The sequence below is a fragment of the Triticum urartu genome, chromosome 2A (assembly GCF_056163025.1).
Source record: "Triticum urartu cultivar PI428250 chromosome 2A, HENAU_Tu73, whole genome shotgun sequence".
NCBI lineage: Eukaryota > Viridiplantae > Streptophyta > Magnoliopsida > Poales > Poaceae > Triticum > Triticum urartu.
In genome coordinates, this window is record NC_141874.1 from 127,286,228 (window position 1) to 127,305,626 (window position 19,399).

A 19,399-nucleotide genomic window follows, 5' to 3' on the forward strand; every position below is an offset into this window, starting at 1 on the left:
CTATCCTCCACATTTCATAGGAAAATAAAAAAAAGCCTAGACTCAATGAAAAAATTCCTTTGATGTCAACCAAATGATATCTTGTTTCCTATTCTTACTCATAGGATTTGAGATACATGTCATCTCATTTCCTACAAGATTCCTATTCCTATGATAATCCTATCCTATGAACCAAAAGAGGCCTTAGTAGTAGGGACCTTATGCAAGTACGTACCACACAGTTGGTTATAGCTCGATCGGAAGAGCGACTTGTGAGAAAATCCGCACCCCAAGGATGCACACAAATCGGGTATGCCTGGTGTGAGAAGTGTTTACCGTTTGGTTTCGGATGAACTCCGCAATGGGCAGGTGGCTACTTCAAAGGCATCATCTAGTCTAGATGCCCTTTGGTCATGCCCCCTGCCCCCCCCAATCCTGAGGTTGCATGGCGCCTTGCAAACAATTCCCTTGCGATGTGGTGTAATAGAAAGAAATGTAAGTTGGAGACGAGTTCAATTTGCCCTATTTGTGTTGCTGATGACGAAGACTCCTTCCATACGGTTTGTATCTACACAAATGCAAGAGTCCCATGGCAAGCTATGGCTACTGAATGGACACTCCTTGATGTAATGGTGATCAAACCAACTAGGCTTGATTGGTTCATCCAGCTGATCTGTGATATTGATGAGCCCACGCGGGTTGAATTGCTGATGCTCCTCTGGAGATATGGCACATTCAGAATGAGCTCATGCAATTGAAGCCTGCTCCCCCAATGGATGTCTCTGTCAAGTTCCTTATGAGCTACTTAGCTATCCCTTCACCCTTTAGCAATCCATCCTGATGCCGGCCATGTTAAAGGAAAATCCCGATACAATATTGCTTCGCTCTCACAAGACATACATGCAATAATAGTACCACTGATCTTCTCCCTTGGAATCGATCGGTTATCGGGTGTGTTCAACTTAACACTGATGGATACACCCTGGATGGAGTTGAAGGATCTGGTATGATGGATCTATCCTTAGCAGACCGCCAACCAAATCGGTTGAACAAATCCCGAGAGAACATCTCCCTTCGGTTGCACCCAAAGACCGTGGGGGTCTCCTCCTGTCGTGATTCTAATTCCGGGAGAGAGGGAGAGAGAGAGAGAGAGGAGAGATCAGGGATGGAAAGGGAGAGAAGAAATATAATAGGACGGAAGAGACAACTTACATGTCGGCCTCATATGTAAGTTAACAGTCAAACAAAACAATCAAACAAATGATTTGTTTAGAAGCGGGCCCGACCTGACATAAACAGATCAATTTTAAACCACATGTGTCATTTGGGTGTCTTGAAAAAGCAAACCACCAACCTGCTAGGTATGTGCGACAACAAGAATGGTACATTTTTGAAACCCTAACCCCAAAATGATAGTTTTATGCTATCCACCCATTGTGCATCCAATTGCCCATAATCGCTTGGTGCATCCGGTGCCCTTGTTTTTTTAGAGAAAAGCCATAAGCCCGATTTATAAATAAAATCCCCATACAATATTCATAGACACAACAAGCCAACATACTTATGGCTTTTCGACACTCTTACTTTAACTTCTCAACAAGCCAACATTTGGGTGTCCAAGTAAAATAATTTAAGGAAATATTTGTTCTGCGTTTAACTTCTTAATGGATTCGTCACTCTTAGTTATCGAAATAGGCTACGACTGATCCCCCTACACTTGTGGGTTAGCAGCGTGCGCCGCGCGCCGCGAGAGGCAACGTGCACGGGAGAGGGACGGGGTGGAGCAGTCCGCGCGCCGTCACCGTGGGCCAGAGACGAACCCTGACGAGGAGACGCGTCTCCTCGCATGGGTCTACCGTCGGCCCCTCACGACGACGAAGACAGACACTTGCTGCCTCCGACGGAATAACGCCAAGGCGCTCCGGCTTGCTACCGAGCAGTCGGAGCGCGAGGTGAAGGAGGCAGCGGCAGAGAAGACTCGAGAGAAATTTGTCAATGTCTGTTTGCAGTCGATCTTGTGTTTCTTTGTAGCCGATCTTTGTTGTCCGTCGTTTGATCATGTATAGTAGATCAACATGGATATAAGGTGCCGGATATGAGGTATGCGGATGCAAAGTGGCAAATATGAGTGTGTTCGGTCAGTGCCCTGCAGACGTTTGAGGTTCTAGATTTACCACGAGTGTTGCTACACGTACGATGAAATTCATCCAAAGTTGTGTACGATAAGACTGATCTAGGTTTGTGGGCCACATCAGATTGAATCAAGCAGGTGTCTAGTCGTACAGAATCGGATGAGAAAAGATCGTATGCAAGGCAATTCCGATTTGCCACGGTTGTAGATGCTCTAACTACTACTATTGCAGTCTAAGTCAGAAAAAAAAAACACTACTCGGCAGGCTCTCCTCGCTGTCATTTCCCATCTCACAGCGGCGCCGCACCGCTGGCCTCCCCTCGGCCCTCAGCCGCTCGGCTATATATGCCGACGACTACGACGGCAGGAGCAGAGCACAGGCAGCGCACGCGCCACGCTCACCCCACCACCACCACGACCGGCGCCCACGCCCACACGCGCACCCAGCTCCTCCCTTCTCCCTCCTCCCCACACCTCACTTCACCTTCCCAAAGTGCATCTTTCTCTTTCGCTTTGCATGTCAACGCGAACAAAAAGAGCCTCCTCTTCCACCTCCACCACCACCGTCTCCTCCGCACGAACCTTCCTCCCCACCACCACCACCACCACCCCTCTGCCTCTGCGCCTCCACTCACTCGGGCGCCAGATATAAAGCCGGCGACCTCACTCGCACCGCCAGCGCCAGCTTCTTCCACCCGCTTCTTCTGTATTTTCTCCTCTGTTCGGTCCAAGATCTTGGAGCTGGCGGACATGGCGGCGGCGGTGGCTTCGAGCGGCGGTAGGAAGCGCAAGTGCGAGGAGCTGTCTGCGCCTGAGCTTGGGCAGCTCCACGAGGACATGCTCGAGCGCGTCCTCGCGCGCCTCCCGCCCGCCAGCTTCTTCCGCCTCCGCGGCGTGTGCCGGCGCTGGCGCGAGGCCGCGGGGTCGCCTGCCTTCCTCGCCGCCTGCGCGCGCGTCCCCGCCCGGGACCCCTGGTTCCTCATGCTGTCCAACCAACAGGAGGAGGAGGAGCCGCGACCTCCCTGCCCCGCCGTCGCGTTCGACGCCGCCGAGAAGACCTGGTCGCAGTGCTGTGCCGCCCCTGGCCCCGTGCCGGTGGCCGCGGCGGGCGGGCTCGTGCTCTACCGCGCGCCTGAAACCGGCGCGCTCACCGTGGCCAACCCGCTCAGCGGCGTCTCCCGGGCGCTCCCGCCGCCGCCTCCGGCCGCAACAGACGCGCTCTACGCCGTGGCCATGTACGGATCACCCTACCGCGTGGTCCTCATCCTGGGCGAGCTTCCGCACCTGTCCATGGCGGTGTTCGACTCCTCCAAGAACGCGTGGGAGGACGCCGTGCCTCTGTCGCGCAAGACAGAGGCCTCGCCCGCGGACACGCGAGCGCCGCACGACGACGACGACATTGACGAGGACATGGACGGCGACGGCGACGGCGCGGTCTATTACCTGAGCAAGTCCGGCGACGTGATGGTGTCGAGCACGCAGCGCAGCGCGTCGAGGCAGTACTCGTCGGCCGTGACGTGCCGCAGCGACGGCGGCGAGGCCGTGGCCTACTTCCTGAGCCACTCGGGCGCGGTGGTGGCGTGCGACCTGGCGCGCCGCGTGTTCGCCGAGCTCCCGCGGATCCTGCCGGTGCACTTCGAGTACTCGATCGACGTGGTGGCGTGCGGCGGCCGGGCCTACGTGGTGGTCCTCTCGGACTACCTGGACACGGCGAGCCTGCGCCTCTGGGAGTTCTCGGACGGCGCGTGGCGGCATGTGGCCGCGATGCCCCCGGCCATGTCGCACGCCCTGTACGGCAAGAAGGCGGACGTGAACTGCGTGGGGCACGGCGGGCGCGTGATGGTGTGCGTGAGCTCCGGCGACGCGGGCGCCAACGGGTGCTTCATGTGCGACGTGGGGAGCAACGCGTGGGAGGAGCTGCCGCGGTGCGCCGGCGGCGACGGCGAGGCCATGGACTTCGTGGCCGCCTTCTCCTTCGAGCCGAGAATGGAGGCCGCCGTCTGACCGGATCCCCTCGCCGTTGCTTCCGATTGATGTGTGTAGCGTAGTGTAGCGTACGTGGTAGTGGTCGTAGTAGTAGTACGATGATTTGTTGCAGTAGTAATTCGGGAGATGTTTTCATGGAGATCAAATCAGCCGTCTGTCTGTCTCCTGGGACGTGCGCATGTGTCGCCAATTCTGTAGCTGCCACCGGCTTCCGTAGTTTTTCTCGATTCCCGTGCCGGCGGCAGAGCTCAGTGGCGAGTGGCGACTGACTGCTCTTCTCTTCTTTCCTTAACAAGCAATTGACCATTCTATGCTATGCGTCATAGTAGACCTTTTATTGTAGTATTATTTTTTATCTTCAGACCCCAAGGATTTCAAAAGAATTACTGTGCACTCCTGCTGAATGTACATGAACTAGAGAAGCACTGTACCCGGCTGATCTACCGACGGGGGCAACCAATATCTAGCATCTCTTCTTTTTTTTTTTTGAAATGAAAGGGGTCTAGCATCTCTTCTTAAACTAACAACACATGAAGATGAAGCAAATGGCATCGAGATGCAGCAAGCCCAGAACGATCGTGTGCCATTGCAAGTCTCCATTACTATCTTGTCCAAGAAACTAAACGAGTTGAGTCGGAGGAGGAGAGAAAAAGTAAAAGGGAGGGAGGAAACGGAGAGGAGCACTATAGAAGAGAAGAGCGGCAGGGCAGTGATCCTTTGTCTTTGGCGCAGCGCAAGTGCGCGCCCACCCACCCAACCCGTCCGTCCATGCAACAGCGAAAGCGAGCGCGCGAGAGGCTTTGCTCCCGAAGGGGGCAGTGCGGCCGGCCGTCACTGACACGGTGTCGCTCGCTCTAGCTCGGCGTCAGAGCCTCGCCGCGAGACACGACGGCCGGCCGGCCCGCCCGCCGGCTAAAGTCGCCGGCAGCCGAATCCCCACGGGGATACCGCCTGCCCCCTGCTCCCGGCGCCGCCCTCTGCTTGGATTCGTTCAGTTGGGCGAAAAAGAAAGACGGGACGAGGCGAGATCTGGGCGCGGAATTGCGCCGCTGCTGCATGCGTCGCTCGCCCGCTAGGCTGTCGCTGCGTGCGCGCCTAGCGTACGTACGTGCGTGTTGGCTCGCTTTTGTTCCTCCACGGCTTTGCTTGCTTTGGGCCGTGGCTGCGCTTTAGCCGCAAGTGCAAACAAAGCTCCGCCAAAGCGTGCTTACGCAGCTTTAGTAGCTAAGCAGCATTTTTTTTCTTTGCCGCCTCTAACCAACACCAGTGACAGCATCTCAAAAAAAAAAACACCAGTGACAGTGAGCGCCTGTTCACCGCAGTAACCCCTCCTCCCGTGCGGCGAGGGGGCCCCTCCTGCGCCATCGGGATCTCGATCTTGGGCTCGCGCGGGGCGTGAGTTACCACTGCCGCCGAACCGCGTCGCGGTCCATGGGCCGGCATGCAGCGTAGACGTATGATTTTCACCCGGCTCTGGACCGAGCGTCCCCTCAAAAAAATAAAAATAAGTACTGGATCGAGCGGGGCGTGGCGTGGCGTGGTGGGGTGGACTTTGGCGGTGTGGGGCGCAGGGGACCGGGAATCATGAGGCCACGCAAAGGAAAATGATGGAACGGTTGACAAGGCGACGGCCTGGGTTTACCATCCATCATCCGCCACACCGTATCATTGCGCTTACATCCCGCGGCCACCGATCCAGGGACACGCGCCACCGCGTTTTTCCGCCCTTTTCCTCTTCTGTTTTTCTTCTGCTTGGCCTTGGGCTGGGCGTGCGGAGCCGCAATCATCCCCAGCTAAACCAGCTTCGCCGCTGACTTGTGGCCTCTCTCTAAGCTAAGCTAGCACTAGTAACATTTGACAGTCAGACAGTCTCGGCCTGAATCTACCGGTAGTAACAACACAATGCTGCTTCATGGAGCGTCTGGAGCAGGACAGGCTGCTGGTCCAGGACGGTGGACCGAGCGAGACACTTTCGGGCCCATCGGAGTAATGTATGCTACTGTGGGTGGACCATATGCAAGTGGGCGGCCACTCGAGTCACATGGAAACATTTCTACGCATCTACCGTGTCTCGGTCCCTAGAAAAATACAGTATCATTGCTCTTTTAACACTGCGCTCATTGCTCCTTTTACGCAGTTAAACGTGCATTTGCAGGTTTTAAAGCGTGCTGTTTGACAAAAATAACCAAAAAGGTTTTAAAGTGTGCCCGTTGATGCGCTCCTTTCATAACAATGGCCCCTATTGGGCTGCTGGAGATCGTCTTATGTAAACTGACAGGCCCGCTCATCAAACATCTACTATCCGTTCCGTTCTGATTTTATAACATGTCTTTTACAGGTAGCATGGTCCAGAAGCAGAAGAAACTCAAACCTCCAGTCACAGAACTGAACACCTGGACAGTGAGATTCCCCCCCATAACATTACTCAAAGATAGGATGCGCTGCCGATGCGACATCTCAGTTGATATCAAGGTTTACTACAATCTTGCATCCCCCAGGCCCTAAGAACAAGGCAAACAGCGCATGGTTTTGCAAATATACAATTCTCGAGATTTTGTAAGGTCTACTTCAAGGGCTACATGTAAAACAAGCCCGCACAAGTTAGGTTGATTCATCCATTGAACGGGGGTGGCACAACTGCATGACCTTATTTTGACAGAAAGTTTAATTGTATCCAGAGTTTGAATTGCCCGTTTAATCTCCTCCGCTTTCAATCGTAGTGCCGGTGGGCGCTTCATCACGGCTAACATCACGGAATTCGTCCATGAATTTCTCATGGAATTCCTTGAATCTGGATATGATTGCAGGGATTTTGTCCTCCTGAGGCAAGATCGTGCATCTGAAGTGATATGTTCCAGGAGCCTATACAAAATTAAAGATGCAACAGAAAATGTTAGTGAAAAGTCAGTTAACGCTCTGAACCACAAAAATGAACCAAACAGCTTTTAGTGAGGCTTTGAGACTACCAACCTGACCAAATCCAGATCCAGGAACGACGACAATTCCAGTCGCTTGAAGAAGGTGGAGAGCATAGTATGCATCTGGGGCAGCACCAGCTGCTTGGGCAGCACCAATCGCCTTCTGGGGTAAATGAAGGCGAGGGAACAAATACATTGCACCCTCAGCTTTGTTGCAGGTGATGCCTTCTAAACTGTTGAATGCTTCTTCCAAGGCCTATGTAAGGTGAAGAAAGTCAACAAGGATAAGGTCCTTAAACATCTTCAGGTGATAAAGCATAAAAGATGGGAAAGGGAAGTTATGCTTTAGGTTGCAGTTCAACTGGAGCATTGACCAATCTTACAAATCAAAATAGGTGGGAGCACTAAAAAAAGGGCGGAACAAACCTTTGCACGCCGAGCTAGCGATGAAATAATACCATCTCTCTCTACCATGAAGGATTCATAGGATTCATCCCCTACCTGTAAAATGAGTAATCATTTGTATAGGTGCCATAACTATTCCACTTTGCAACTGCTCCATACATGATATACTGACCTTGGGTGGGTTCATTATGAGGCTAGAGAGAATTTGGCCAGAGATATTGGAACAAAGATTCACTGATGCCACCTTGTAAATCTGTTCTCTTACATCGGCATTAAATCCAGTTACTTCCATGTAGCCTCCTCGTTTACCACATTCTCCATAGTAACCTAGCAGGACACAGAAAAAGCCTTACCATGTGCCAAGAGATGCACAAAGAAAAGGACCGCAGACAATAGAAGGATTCAATTACCTTTCGAAACTGACTGGAATGATACCAAAGGAAGATCATCATCGGTGTATCCCATTGACCGTGCAATCTTTTTGAAAGAGTGGAACTGCTTATCCTCAACATATATGTTTTCTTGGTAAACCTAGGGTAAATGAATAAATGAACAAGTACACTTAGAATACCCATCAAATTTATATGGCATTTATAGTAGCTTGTGCATATTTACACAGGCAAACCTTTGAATACAGATTCTGGACTCACCTCATCTGCAAGAAGAACAAGTCCTTCGTTCTTGCAGAATTCAACAATTTTCTTTTGGTTTTCCTCCGCAAGAACCTTGTGAAAGTAAAAGGTGTCAAATAACCACTCCACCGAGATCAAATTTCATGAAAAAGAAGACTTAAAACAGTATATGTCCGTAAGTTATCTGTCTGTCATGGTCTATCTATGTAAGTATGTACCACAGCAATAATAGCTTACTGACACACAAATTTCCCGAGTATATCACTGGGAATGTCTTTTAGGCTTTTTTGCAGATAAAAGTTTCATCAATAATAACCTGTCCAGTTGGGTTTCCCGGATTTATGACCACGAGCGCTCTGACAGTGATACCCTTAGATCGAGCCTCATCTACTTGTTTTTTAAGCTCGTCAACCTCTAGCCCCCACCCTGTCTCTTCATCAAGGAAATAAGGAACCTGAAGCCAAAATTATTCCAGAAATTAAATCATCAAACGTGAAGATCCAACACTTCAAAGCATCAGAAGCACTGTTGTAGAACATACAAAAGAACCACCATGAAGGGCAATTGATGCAGAATACAGCGGGTATTGTGGAAGAGGGCAGAGAATGCCATCCTTCTCAGACCTTATCAGTAGCTGCATCATCATGTGGACCTAGGTGAAAAAGAAACTAGACTGGATTAGTGATGACAAGCTAAAACAATGTGTACAGTCAGGCATTGACTTCTAACTGGAAGAATCAATGTCCTTGTTGCTAGTAAATGATTCACCACTGTTCATATTAATCCAGTATACAATATACATACTGCTGGGCTTGCCCCATCTGTAAGGAAGATGTTATCTCCACTAGCATGGAAACCATCACGGGCAGCAATACCGGCAGCAATTTCATCACGCAAACCTTTCACACCCTGAAATAGACAGCTGGGTGAATGATCAAGATTGGAACCATAACAACATTCTTCCAATAGTATGTAGATACCTGACTGTGGCTATATGCTCCTGTCGCTCTTCCTGGGATCTTCTCTAGAATTTGCCATGCTCTCTCTATAGCATCTGAACTGTATGAAAACATGTATATCAACATCCCAAAATGCAGCAAGGAATATGAGTAGTTAGGCTACTAGCTATCACCAAAGTGATCCACAATATGGTGAAACAAATCAGTTAAAAGATGAAAATTGAATTCACTATTTTTTTCGTGAATATGTTAAAAGATTTTGGTATCATTTCATTAAAATAGAGGGAGAAATAGTTCTACAAAACAGGCCTCTAAGGGAGGTAGAAGCCCGACACCCAAATACACATGCCACTATTCTCCTGGGATGATCGTGTACAACCCTAGGGCGCCAGCTCTGCACCAGCCTGAGCCTCATCTTCAATTGCACGAAGCAGCTGGCTGACGCTTGGCATTGCGCTGTTGACAGTGCAGTCATTTCAATGTTTCCAGAGAAGCCAGACTGTGAGGATGATAAAAGAGGCCATGCCCTTCCACCGGTGCTAGAATTTGTCACCAATGGAGGATCGCACCCACAAAAGCACCTCGTGACAAGGAGCGATCTACCAGCACGTGCGGCATGGACTCCGGCTATTGATCACAGTGCACGCATGCTGGGGAGTGGGGCAAACCCCGAATATTCGCTATTAGCATGCAACTAAACTCAGAATATTGTGGCAATTCCTTTCTGGGAAATTTCAGCTCAGTGCCATAGCAATGCATAATTAGGAAAGTATCCTCCAGTCTGAGGATGTGATTTAGTTATTGATTGTGAATCACAGACTGTTCTGGTTTCTATAAGCTGAACAGATCACATGGATTTTCATTTTTTTTTGTCAAAAAGGAGCTAAAACCCTGGCCTATGGATTTCCATATCTGCCTTAGCCTAGTGCCTCACTCTAGAAATTTAGTCCCCTTCATCTTCCTTCAGTCATTCAGTGTATGCACTAGAAAATAAGTGTCTAGGACAAAAGTCTACAATAAGAGAGTGAAGAAAATAAAAAGAACTTTTCCTCAAGCAAAGGCAGGCTACATAACTACATAAGGGGGTATGCAAAGCAGCTACTGTACTTCTTGCACTTAGGGTCATCCGGTGTATGCACTGCTAAGTTGCAACCTGTTTAAAATGACCGATACAAAATCTAAGCCATGTTGCTAGGCTTACCGCAGCGCAAAATCATCAGTCATTAGTGTTGAGACAGCCTATTGTTCGAAAAGGCCGATACAATAACTTTGTCAGCTTAATACTCATCCAAGTATAGAGTGGTTTCCAACTTTCCATACCTGTATAGAGCATGAGTTTCACTTTTGTCCAAGAGAGCTGGATGATCACATAAAGAGAGGACCTGACAAAGGCAATGAGCAAATAAGCAACAGTGGAGCAAGCATTCATCACACAACTATAATCCAAGGCGGACAAACTCACTTCTCTGAAAAATGTAACAGGTTGTTGACCAAGGGAATGAGGATTTCCAATGTTACAATAGAGTATCTGCATCAAATTAGATAAACGAAGGTAAATCCATCGATAAAGTAAGTGTAGTGGAAAAACCTTCCAACAAGCGTCGAGTTGATGGAATAACAATAAAACCTCATCAAAAGGAAGCGATTCTGGATTTTTGTGTAACTCTTGTTCTAAGTTCTGCAGGACAAAAATACAAAGACCATGATTCAGGTTTCTAAACAATCATACTAGAATTAAACATAGGAATGAAGTAGCACAAATAAGTATAAATTCTGCAGTTGAGTATGGCAGTAAGACTAATTAGTACTCTGTATTTGACATCTGTAAATATACTTGGGACAACAACAAAAAACTGCTAAATCTGAGGAGAACATTCAACATACCTGAGCATGTGTAACAATCTCTCCACGAACAGCATATTTGAACTCCAAGACCTAAATGAACAGACCAAATCACATCAAAAAATATAATGCCATGTGCCAGTATGAACGTTAAAGCTTAAATTTGTGCTATTAGAATCCCATCGCTGCTGAGAAGTACACATGTTATTTATGCCCAATCATACAGTACACACACAGATTCGAGCTCCACTTGCACGCGTATCAACATCGAATGACTGACTTTAGCATCCCCTAGCAAATGTCGGAAATTTGTAACTCCTATCCTAGGGTCTGATTGCTCGTTTGACCACGAACCGAGCAAGCATAAAAGGGGTAGGTAAAAAGTTTAAGGTCGCACCTTGGGGTTGATGGTGTCGAGTGACACTGGCGGCGTACCGGCGGCCGAAGTGGACATGGCCCTCGCCATGTAGGCAGCCATCGCCGAAGGGGAAGGTCGAGACAGCGCCGCGGCCGGAGCCGGAGCCGGAGACGGCGAGGCTGCTCTGGTGGCGCCGCGCAGGGAAGCGGCCACCGCGCGGCGCGCCCTGTCGGTGAGGAAGCGGCGCATGGTGGGGAGGAGCGACTGGACGCGGCGGCGGTGATGCTTCGGGCGACGCAGAGATCGCGACGGCTATTGCAGAGGGAGATGCGGAGGTGGTCAGAGCACAGCGCGACCCTTTTTTGGGGGGTCAGTTTTGTTTTGCGTCCCCTCCAAGAAAGAAATGAGACTACGCCGATATAATTCCTCAAATGAAAATTTTGCTTGCCCGGAAAGAAATAAAGTGTTTAAATTTGTTTTTCTGGTTATTTCCGAACCTTTTAGGGTCTGTTTGATTTAAAACGATTTCAAATGGATTTTGGAGTTACATTCTTCAGGTTTTTTTTGAACATTAGTACACACACAAGTGCTCATGTACACGCACATACACTCACCCCCACGAACGCAAGCACGCACACCCGATCCCTATGAGCACCTTCGAAAGACTGAGCCGGCATATCATCTTGAGATTTATGAAGTCACCGTGGACGCCTCGTCGTCGACAGGAACGTCTCCTCCCACTGAATGTGCATCGCCGGAAATTCTAAAATAAATCCAGGAATAAATGCGAGCACCAGGATTTGAACCCTACTGGACTGGGATACCACAGTCCTTCTAACCATTCAACCACAGAGTTCTTCAAGGTTGTTACATGTGTCATTTCTTTTTTTAAGAGAGAGAGAGAACGAGATTTTTTTTATTGCTCAATAATACTTGTATCTCTTATTAAAGTGTGCTATTCTATAATGTTTCTTTAGCAGACCCCCCGCTAATCTGAAGCGATACATTACTCAAGCAACAGCCTTCTCCTCAAGAAGAAAAAAAGTAGGGTTTCCCTGCCTCGCGCTAGCACTGCCGCCGGTCTACCTCATCTCCAGTGGCCCTAGGGGCATGGAGGCGTGGTGAGCATGGCCCTTGCCGGCGGGAGAGATCTTGCTCCGTTTTTAGGTGTTTTTGTGTTGTTTGGAGTTTGTGTCTCGTTCAGAAAGACGAGGCGGTGGCAGCTCCCTGAAGATGGAATAAATTTCACCCCGCCGTCTAGCGTCGTTGGAGGGCATGTGGATGAGTGTCTACGGCGGATCTCACAGGATTCGCTTGAGGCTGGTCTTTGGTGGATCTGCTTGGACCCAATTTTCGTTCGTCTTCATAGGTGTGTCTACAGATTGGATCCTTTCGATCTATATTTCTCTTCATCGGCGATGGTTGCTGTTCTGGTGCGCTGGTCTTGTAAGGCCTTAGCAGAACGACTTCATGACTGTTTACTATAACAAGTTTGGCCCGACTCCGGTGAAGGAGAGGTGATGATGGTGTTGCGCCTTCGGCTCGCTCCAATGCTTGTAGTTGTCGCTAGGTGGTCTACGGACATCGATGTAATTTTTATTATTTCTATGTTCTTTGTATTATCATGGCATGAATAGATAGAAAGTTTCCTCACAAAAAAAGGATTATCCTCTATTCCAGGCGAGTGAATCTCGTCAAGAACTCTTTGTGCTTTGAAAACAGACATAAAGATACATTTTTGTGCTCTAAATCAGACTGGGAAAGTCAAAAAATTTAATTGCCCCGATAATCAAACATGTCTCCCCTCGTTGAGGAGGATGAGGATTTTAGTAGGGCATGTGCATCCCTATTGTACTCTCTCCGCTCATGGTCAAACATGACAAATTGCCTTCCCCCTATAATTCTCCTTCGGAATCAAGCCATAGTTGGTGAGTTTATTATTGTATTGCAGAGTTCTAATCACATCCAAACATTTAGAGAAAACTGTTGGGAGATGTAGAAGAAAACAAAAAGTTTCACGCTTACGCACACCCAAGATTAATATGAAGATGTATAACGGGTTGGGATCAAGATCGTTGCCGTCACCAAGTTGCAGCAGATGAAGAATGTGTCGGTGTAGATCGTATTTGGAGTCCCTCGAACAGTCCCTCGAACCGAAGACCGAAAGCGCACGGCCTCTCTACTTGGTTGCAAGCGTGCAACCTTCACAATCCGGCAGCGCTTTGCCGTCCAGAGCTAGTCGTCGCCGAAGAATTAGAACCACACTGGGCTTCTAATTATGAGGATTAGAGGAACTAGATCAAGCCCTAATTAGTCAATTATGACCAACTAGAACTAGGGCTAGATGAACTATAGAAGGCTCCAAAACTTGTGTGCACAATTGTGACCAATACCTCAAGTATATATAGGTTGGAGGGGAAGAGGAGTGTCGTTACCAAGGAGGGAAAACCTCCTTGGGGCGTAGACAAAGGGGGGAGGAGTTGGACTCCTGACCTAGTAGGATTCGGGCGCCCACAAGGAAGGGGGGGGGGCATCTCCACTTGGGCCCTTATGGCCCAAGTTGCCTTCCACCTCTTGGCCTTTAAAGGTCCGTTGACATTTAAATTAGTATAAAAGCCTTCAAATAATTACTAGACCCTAATATATATAATTTAACATCACTAGAAACATTTTACACCTATATATTAATTATCAGTAATACCCGGGATTACCCGATACGTACTCTCCGAAACCCTTCCAGTGACCCTGAAACACTTCCGGATCTTCTCAAAACTATTTCGAATATTAATGAAATAATTCCAAAAATTTATTATCATCACTCCTGTCCTACTAACACTCAGCAAATTGTGATTGCCTTAAACTTGTGATCCCATAGGTTTGGTAACTCATAGACATGAACGAAAGCGTTCATTCAATGACCGATAGCGGAACCGTGGACGTCCATATCAATCCCTATGAGCACACGAATGATATTCGAGTAAACCTTTGGTTTCATGCGATGTTCCCTTTGCTTCGCGATACTTTACAAAACCTAAGATGCATCGGTATCCTCCTGAGTCATCACATGCTCACTATACCGAAATCGTCGTTACGGGTTTTGTTCTTCTTTCTCGTTGTCATGTTCCTGCATCCCCTTGACGTAGTCACCTGTGTCTAGCCAGACAATGATGGATGTCGTCACACCGAGAGTGCTCTAAGAATATCTATCCATTGTCGGAGGACAAATCCCACTCTCGAGCTATCTAGTCCCTTGTCAAACTTTCCGACGAACCTATAAGTTGTCGTTATGATCACCGTGTTATAGGTGATGTTTGAGCAACCCCAAAGTCCACCATACGGTAAGAAGTGACTATGATACTTTCATGGTCTAAAGAGCAAAATCACATGTTAACACTTCGTGTTATTACAATTGATTACAGACGATATTATCTCAATTCATAACAAACAAGTTTGGGTTGATTCAATGTGATCGTTCTTCCAACATCATAATCTCAATGTTGTTTGAGGATGTCCTTACACTTAACGATATCCTAAGATCCGGAAAACGTGATCACCAACAACACTTGAGCTAGTCTTAGGGGCGAGACTTGGAACCTTTGTTTTGTCCGTTTATCATTTCACACGTGCATACGAGTTTTCAACTGAATCGCATATTCTAGGATCATAGTGGTTATAGCATGAAATATAAACTCTTAATTATGAGCATGGAAATATAGTAATACAATATTATTGCCTCTAGGGCATATTTTCGATAGTCTCCAACTTGCACTAGAGTCAATAATCTAGTTAGCATATTTTCTTTTACACCAGTGGCAATCTGGTGTTTGTTCATGCTTTGCTTGTGGTATAGCCTTCGTCCTATCAGATCTTGACAACTTCAGATTTGTGTGTGTTATTTGCATATCCATGCACCTATCATGCTTTCACAAGAATTCATAATTTATGTGAAACGACCTTTGTATATATCGAATCACCGGTAGAACCTTTGATTCCTTAGATTGAGCTACAGAACCTATCGAGAATAGTGTTTTATTTGCACAATCATCTAGAAATACCAAGTTCATAAATGAACCTTTGATTCATCACCCTCTATTGTTGCTTCTAAACCAACAACATATTCAGCCTTCTGTTATATAATTTACCACAATAACTTCCTTGGACCAATTCCGACTTACCGTGCCACAATTAATCATTTAGTTGAAAACGGAAATCATTTGGAGCATTGATGAAGATTTTATCAATGTACTACCTACAATGAGTCTGTATTGATGTAACTGTTGGGGAACGCAGTATTTCAATTTTTTTGCCTACGATCACGCAAGATCTATCTAGTAGATGCATAGCAACGAGAGGGGAGAGTGTGTCTACGTACCCTCGTAGACCGAAAGCAGAAGCGTTTAATAACGCGGTTGATGTAGTCGAACGTCTTCGCGATCCAACCGATCCAAGTACCGAACGCACGTCACCTCCGCGATCAGCACACGTTCAGCTCGATGATGTCCCTCGATCTCTTGATCTAGTTGAGGCCGAGGGAGAGTTCCGTCAGCACGGTGGTGTGGTGACGGTGATGATGTAGTTACCGACGCAGGGCTTCGCCTAAGCACTACAACGATATGACCAAGGTGTGTAGCTGTGGAGGGGAGCACCACACACGGCTAAAAGATCAACTTGTGTGTTCTAGGGTGCCCCCTCCCCACGTATATAAAGGAGGGAGGAGGGGAGGGCCGTCCGGCCCCTAGGGCGCGCCCAAGAGGGGAGTCCTACTAGGACTCCTAGTCTCTACTCCTAATGTCTCGGTTGGTAGTCTCCGTCGGTTAATTTTCGTCCCACCTATCATGGTTTTTTTCGTCCTCCCTCCCACCTCACTGTTCCAAAAAAATCAACCACAACCATAGTTCTCTCGCACGGCAGTTAATTTTCGTTGGTTCTTTTCCGTCTCCCTTCTCACCACACCGCTTCCTCTCGCACGTCGCAAAAAAACCAGGAACTGAGCCTCGTCGCACGAAACGAAATCAGAGGAACGAGGCCCCCTCGACTCCTCACTCGATCTGTTTCCAAGGGTGTGAACGCCGCCGCCGCCGATCCCATCTTCCCCGGCCACATGCCTCGTCGGCAGCCTCCTCTCCCCCATCCACGCCGACGACCTCCCTCTACCCAGCCCTCTTCGTCAACCCATCTCTCCAGCCCACCCGATGCCACGATGACCTAGCAGGCAGGTGGGAGGAGCCCTGCACGGCCATGGAGACAGCACCGACGGCCTCCTCCTCCCCCTCACCTTCTCTCCCTCTCCCAAGGGAGGGAAGGGAATGGAAGGGATCCGACGGCAAGGGGAGGCAACGCCCAGATCCGCAGCCGCACCGATGGGCCGCCGTCCCTCGAGGTCGTCCATGGAGGTCCAACCCGGCTGCAGCCATGGACTGAGACGCCCAAAACCCTAGCTACCTGTGGAGGTCCGAAGCCTCAACCTCCAAGGAAAGGACGCGCGCCAGCTGCAGGCCATCTCCGGCGACCTCCGACCATGGTGCGCGCGCCTCCTTCCCTTGTCTTGTCGGTTTCTTCATGCCCCTCCTTGTGATTCCTTCCCTTTTCTTTGTTTTCTGTGCAGGTTGCTCGGATCTGGACCAACTGCTGCTCCTACTGCTTCAGGTGGACGAGGACAAGCCCTCCCTCATGGTTGCTGCGGCTGCCTACTCCCTCCTACCCCCTGGCTTGGTGTGGTGAGCTCCACCCCCTTCCCTGCACATCTCATCTTTTGATTGCAAATGGTCTGGACACAACTTGGTGGTGTTTGCTAATGTGCACGTATCCGTCCAGTTTGAACATGCGTGCAATCAAATTGCTATATATTGTGTTGTTTGATTCTTACTTGCTTGCTTGAGCAGAGGAAAATCGTGTATAGATAGACACAATCATTGTTCTTCATTTTTGCTAGCCCAAAGTCATTCTTCCGCACCACATAATTCTAATTGCTCGTTTGTATGGATTTCAAGTAATCTCTCTAGCATCCTTATTCTAACAAGTGGTTTGGTGCATGTTATTTATTAATGAACTTGATCAAAACTTCTTTATTTTAAGTACATTTGTACTTCCGGTTTATTCATCCAATTAGATTTGCAAACAACTTGCTTTTCTAGCATTGTCATTTCTTGTTGGCATTAGAAGATGTCTCTGCTTCAAATTATCACTTGCAATTGAAGGAAATATGCCCTAGAGGCAATAATAAAGTTATTATTTATTTCCTCATATCATGATAAATGTTTATTATTCATGCTAGAATTGTATTAACCGGAAACATAATACATGTGCGAATACATAGACAAACATAGTGTCACTAGTATGCCTCTACTTGACTAGCTCGTTGATCAAAGATGGTTGAGCTTCCTAGCCATAGACATGAGTTGTCATTTGATTAACGGGATCACATAATTAGGAGAATGATGTGATTGACATGACCCATTCCGTTAGCTTAGCACTTGATCGTTTAGTTTACTGCTATTGCTTTCTTCGTGACTTATACATGTTCCTATGACTATGAGATTATGCAACTCCCGATTACCGGAAGAACACTTTATGTTCTACCAAACGTCACAACGTAACTGGGTGATTATAAAGGTGCTCTACATGTGTCTCCAATGGTGTTCATTGAGTTGGCATAGATCGAGAATAGGATTTGTCACTCCGAATGTCGGAGAGGTATCTCTGGGACCTCTCGGTAATGCACATCACTATAAGCCTTGCAAGCAATGTGACTAATGATTTAGTTATGGGATGATGCATTACGGAATGAGTAAAGAGACTTGCCGGTAATGAGATTGAACTAGGTATTGAGATACCGACGATCGAATCTCAGGCAAGTAACATACCGATGACAAAGGGAACAACGTATGTTGTTATGCGGTTTGACCGATAAAGATCTTCGTAGAATATGTAGGAACCAATATGAGCATCCAGGTTCCGCTATTGGTTATTGACCAGAGACGTGTCTCGGTCATGTCTACATAGTTCTCGAACCCATAGGGTCCGCACGCTAAAAGTTCTATGACGATCGGTATTATGAGTTTTTGTGTTTTGATGTACCGAAGGTAGTTCGAAGTCCCGGATATGATCACAGACATGACGAGGAGTCTCAAAATGGTCGAGATGTAAAGATTGATATATTGGACGACTATGTTCGGACACTGGAAGTGTTTCGGGAGGTTTTGGACATATACTGGAGTACCGGGGGGTTACCGGAACCCCCGGGGAGTATATTGGGCCTAATGGGCCCTAGTGGGAGAAGAGGAGGGGCGGCCAGGGCAGCCGAGCGCCCCCCTTTCCTTCTCTCCTTTCTCTCCCTTCCTTCCCTTCTCCTACTCCTACTTGGAAGGGGGGAGTCCTACTCCCGGTGGGAGTAGGACTCCTCATGGGGCGCGCCATAGGAGGCCGGCCCCCTCCCCCTCCTCCACTCCTTTATATACGGGGAGGGGGGCACCCCTTGGAGACACAACAATAGATCATTGATCTCTTAGCCGTGTGCGGTGCCCCCCTCCACCATAATCCACCTCGGTCAAATCGTAGCGGTGCTTAGGCGAAGCCCTGCGTCGGTAGCTTCATCAACACCGTCACCACACTGTCGTGTTGAGGAAGCTCTTCCCGGAAGCTCTACTGGATCGTGAGTTCGCGGGACGTCACCGAGCTGAACGTGTGCTTAACGCGGAGGTGACGTACGTCCGGTACCGAGGATTGGTCGATCGTGAAGACGTATGACTACATCAACCGCATTGTCATAATGCTTTCGATTACGGTCTACGAGGGTACGTAGACGGAACTCTCCCCTCTCGTTGCTACGCATCACCATGATCTTGCGTGTGCGTAGGAATTTTTTTGAAATTACTACGTTCCCCAACAGTGGCATCCGAGCCAGGTTTATGCGTAGATGTTATATGCACGAGTAGAACACAAGTGAGTTGTGGGCGATACAAGTCGTACTGCTTACCAGCATGTCATACTTTGGTTCGGCGGTATTGTTGGATGAAGCGGCCCGGACCGACATTACGCGTACGCTTACGCGAGACTGGTTCTACCGACGTGCTTTGCACACAGGTGGCCGACGGGTGTCAGTTTCTCCAACTTTAGTTGAACTGAGTGTGACTACACCCGATCCTTGTTGAAGGTTAAAACAACACTAACTTGACGAACTATCGTTGTGG

At 48.3% G+C, this 19,399-nt stretch overlaps 2 protein-coding genes across 2 annotated transcripts; one reads left to right on the forward strand and one right to left on the reverse strand.

Annotated features, from left to right (window-relative positions):
* The first annotated feature begins 2,453 nt into the window (after positions 1 to 2,453).
* Positions 2,454 to 4,405, forward strand: LOC125536288 (F-box only protein 13-like). Its single transcript, XM_048699482.2, has one exon. It carries the CDS (start codon positions 2,456 to 2,458, stop codon positions 4,112 to 4,114), a length of 1,659 nt encoding a protein of 552 aa, XP_048555439.2. The 5' UTR covers positions 2,454 to 2,455; the 3' UTR covers positions 4,115 to 4,405.
* Positions 4,406 to 6,497: 2,092 nt separating this feature from the next.
* Positions 6,498 to 11,614, reverse strand: LOC125536291 (alanine aminotransferase 2-like). Its single transcript, XM_048699483.2, has 15 exons — positions 11,250 to 11,614; positions 10,895 to 10,945; positions 10,638 to 10,688; positions 10,473 to 10,538; positions 10,331 to 10,392; positions 9,032 to 9,110; positions 8,856 to 8,960; positions 8,593 to 8,703; positions 8,368 to 8,505; positions 8,070 to 8,144; positions 7,830 to 7,950; positions 7,592 to 7,746; positions 7,441 to 7,515; positions 7,067 to 7,270; positions 6,498 to 6,958 (listed from the first exon to the last, which is right to left on the reverse strand). Exons 1-15 carry the CDS (start codon positions 11,457 to 11,459, stop codon positions 6,791 to 6,793), a joined length of 1,671 nt encoding a protein of 556 aa, XP_048555440.2. The 5' UTR covers positions 11,460 to 11,614; the 3' UTR covers positions 6,498 to 6,790.
* Between the last annotated feature and the right edge of the window lie 7,785 nt (positions 11,615 to 19,399).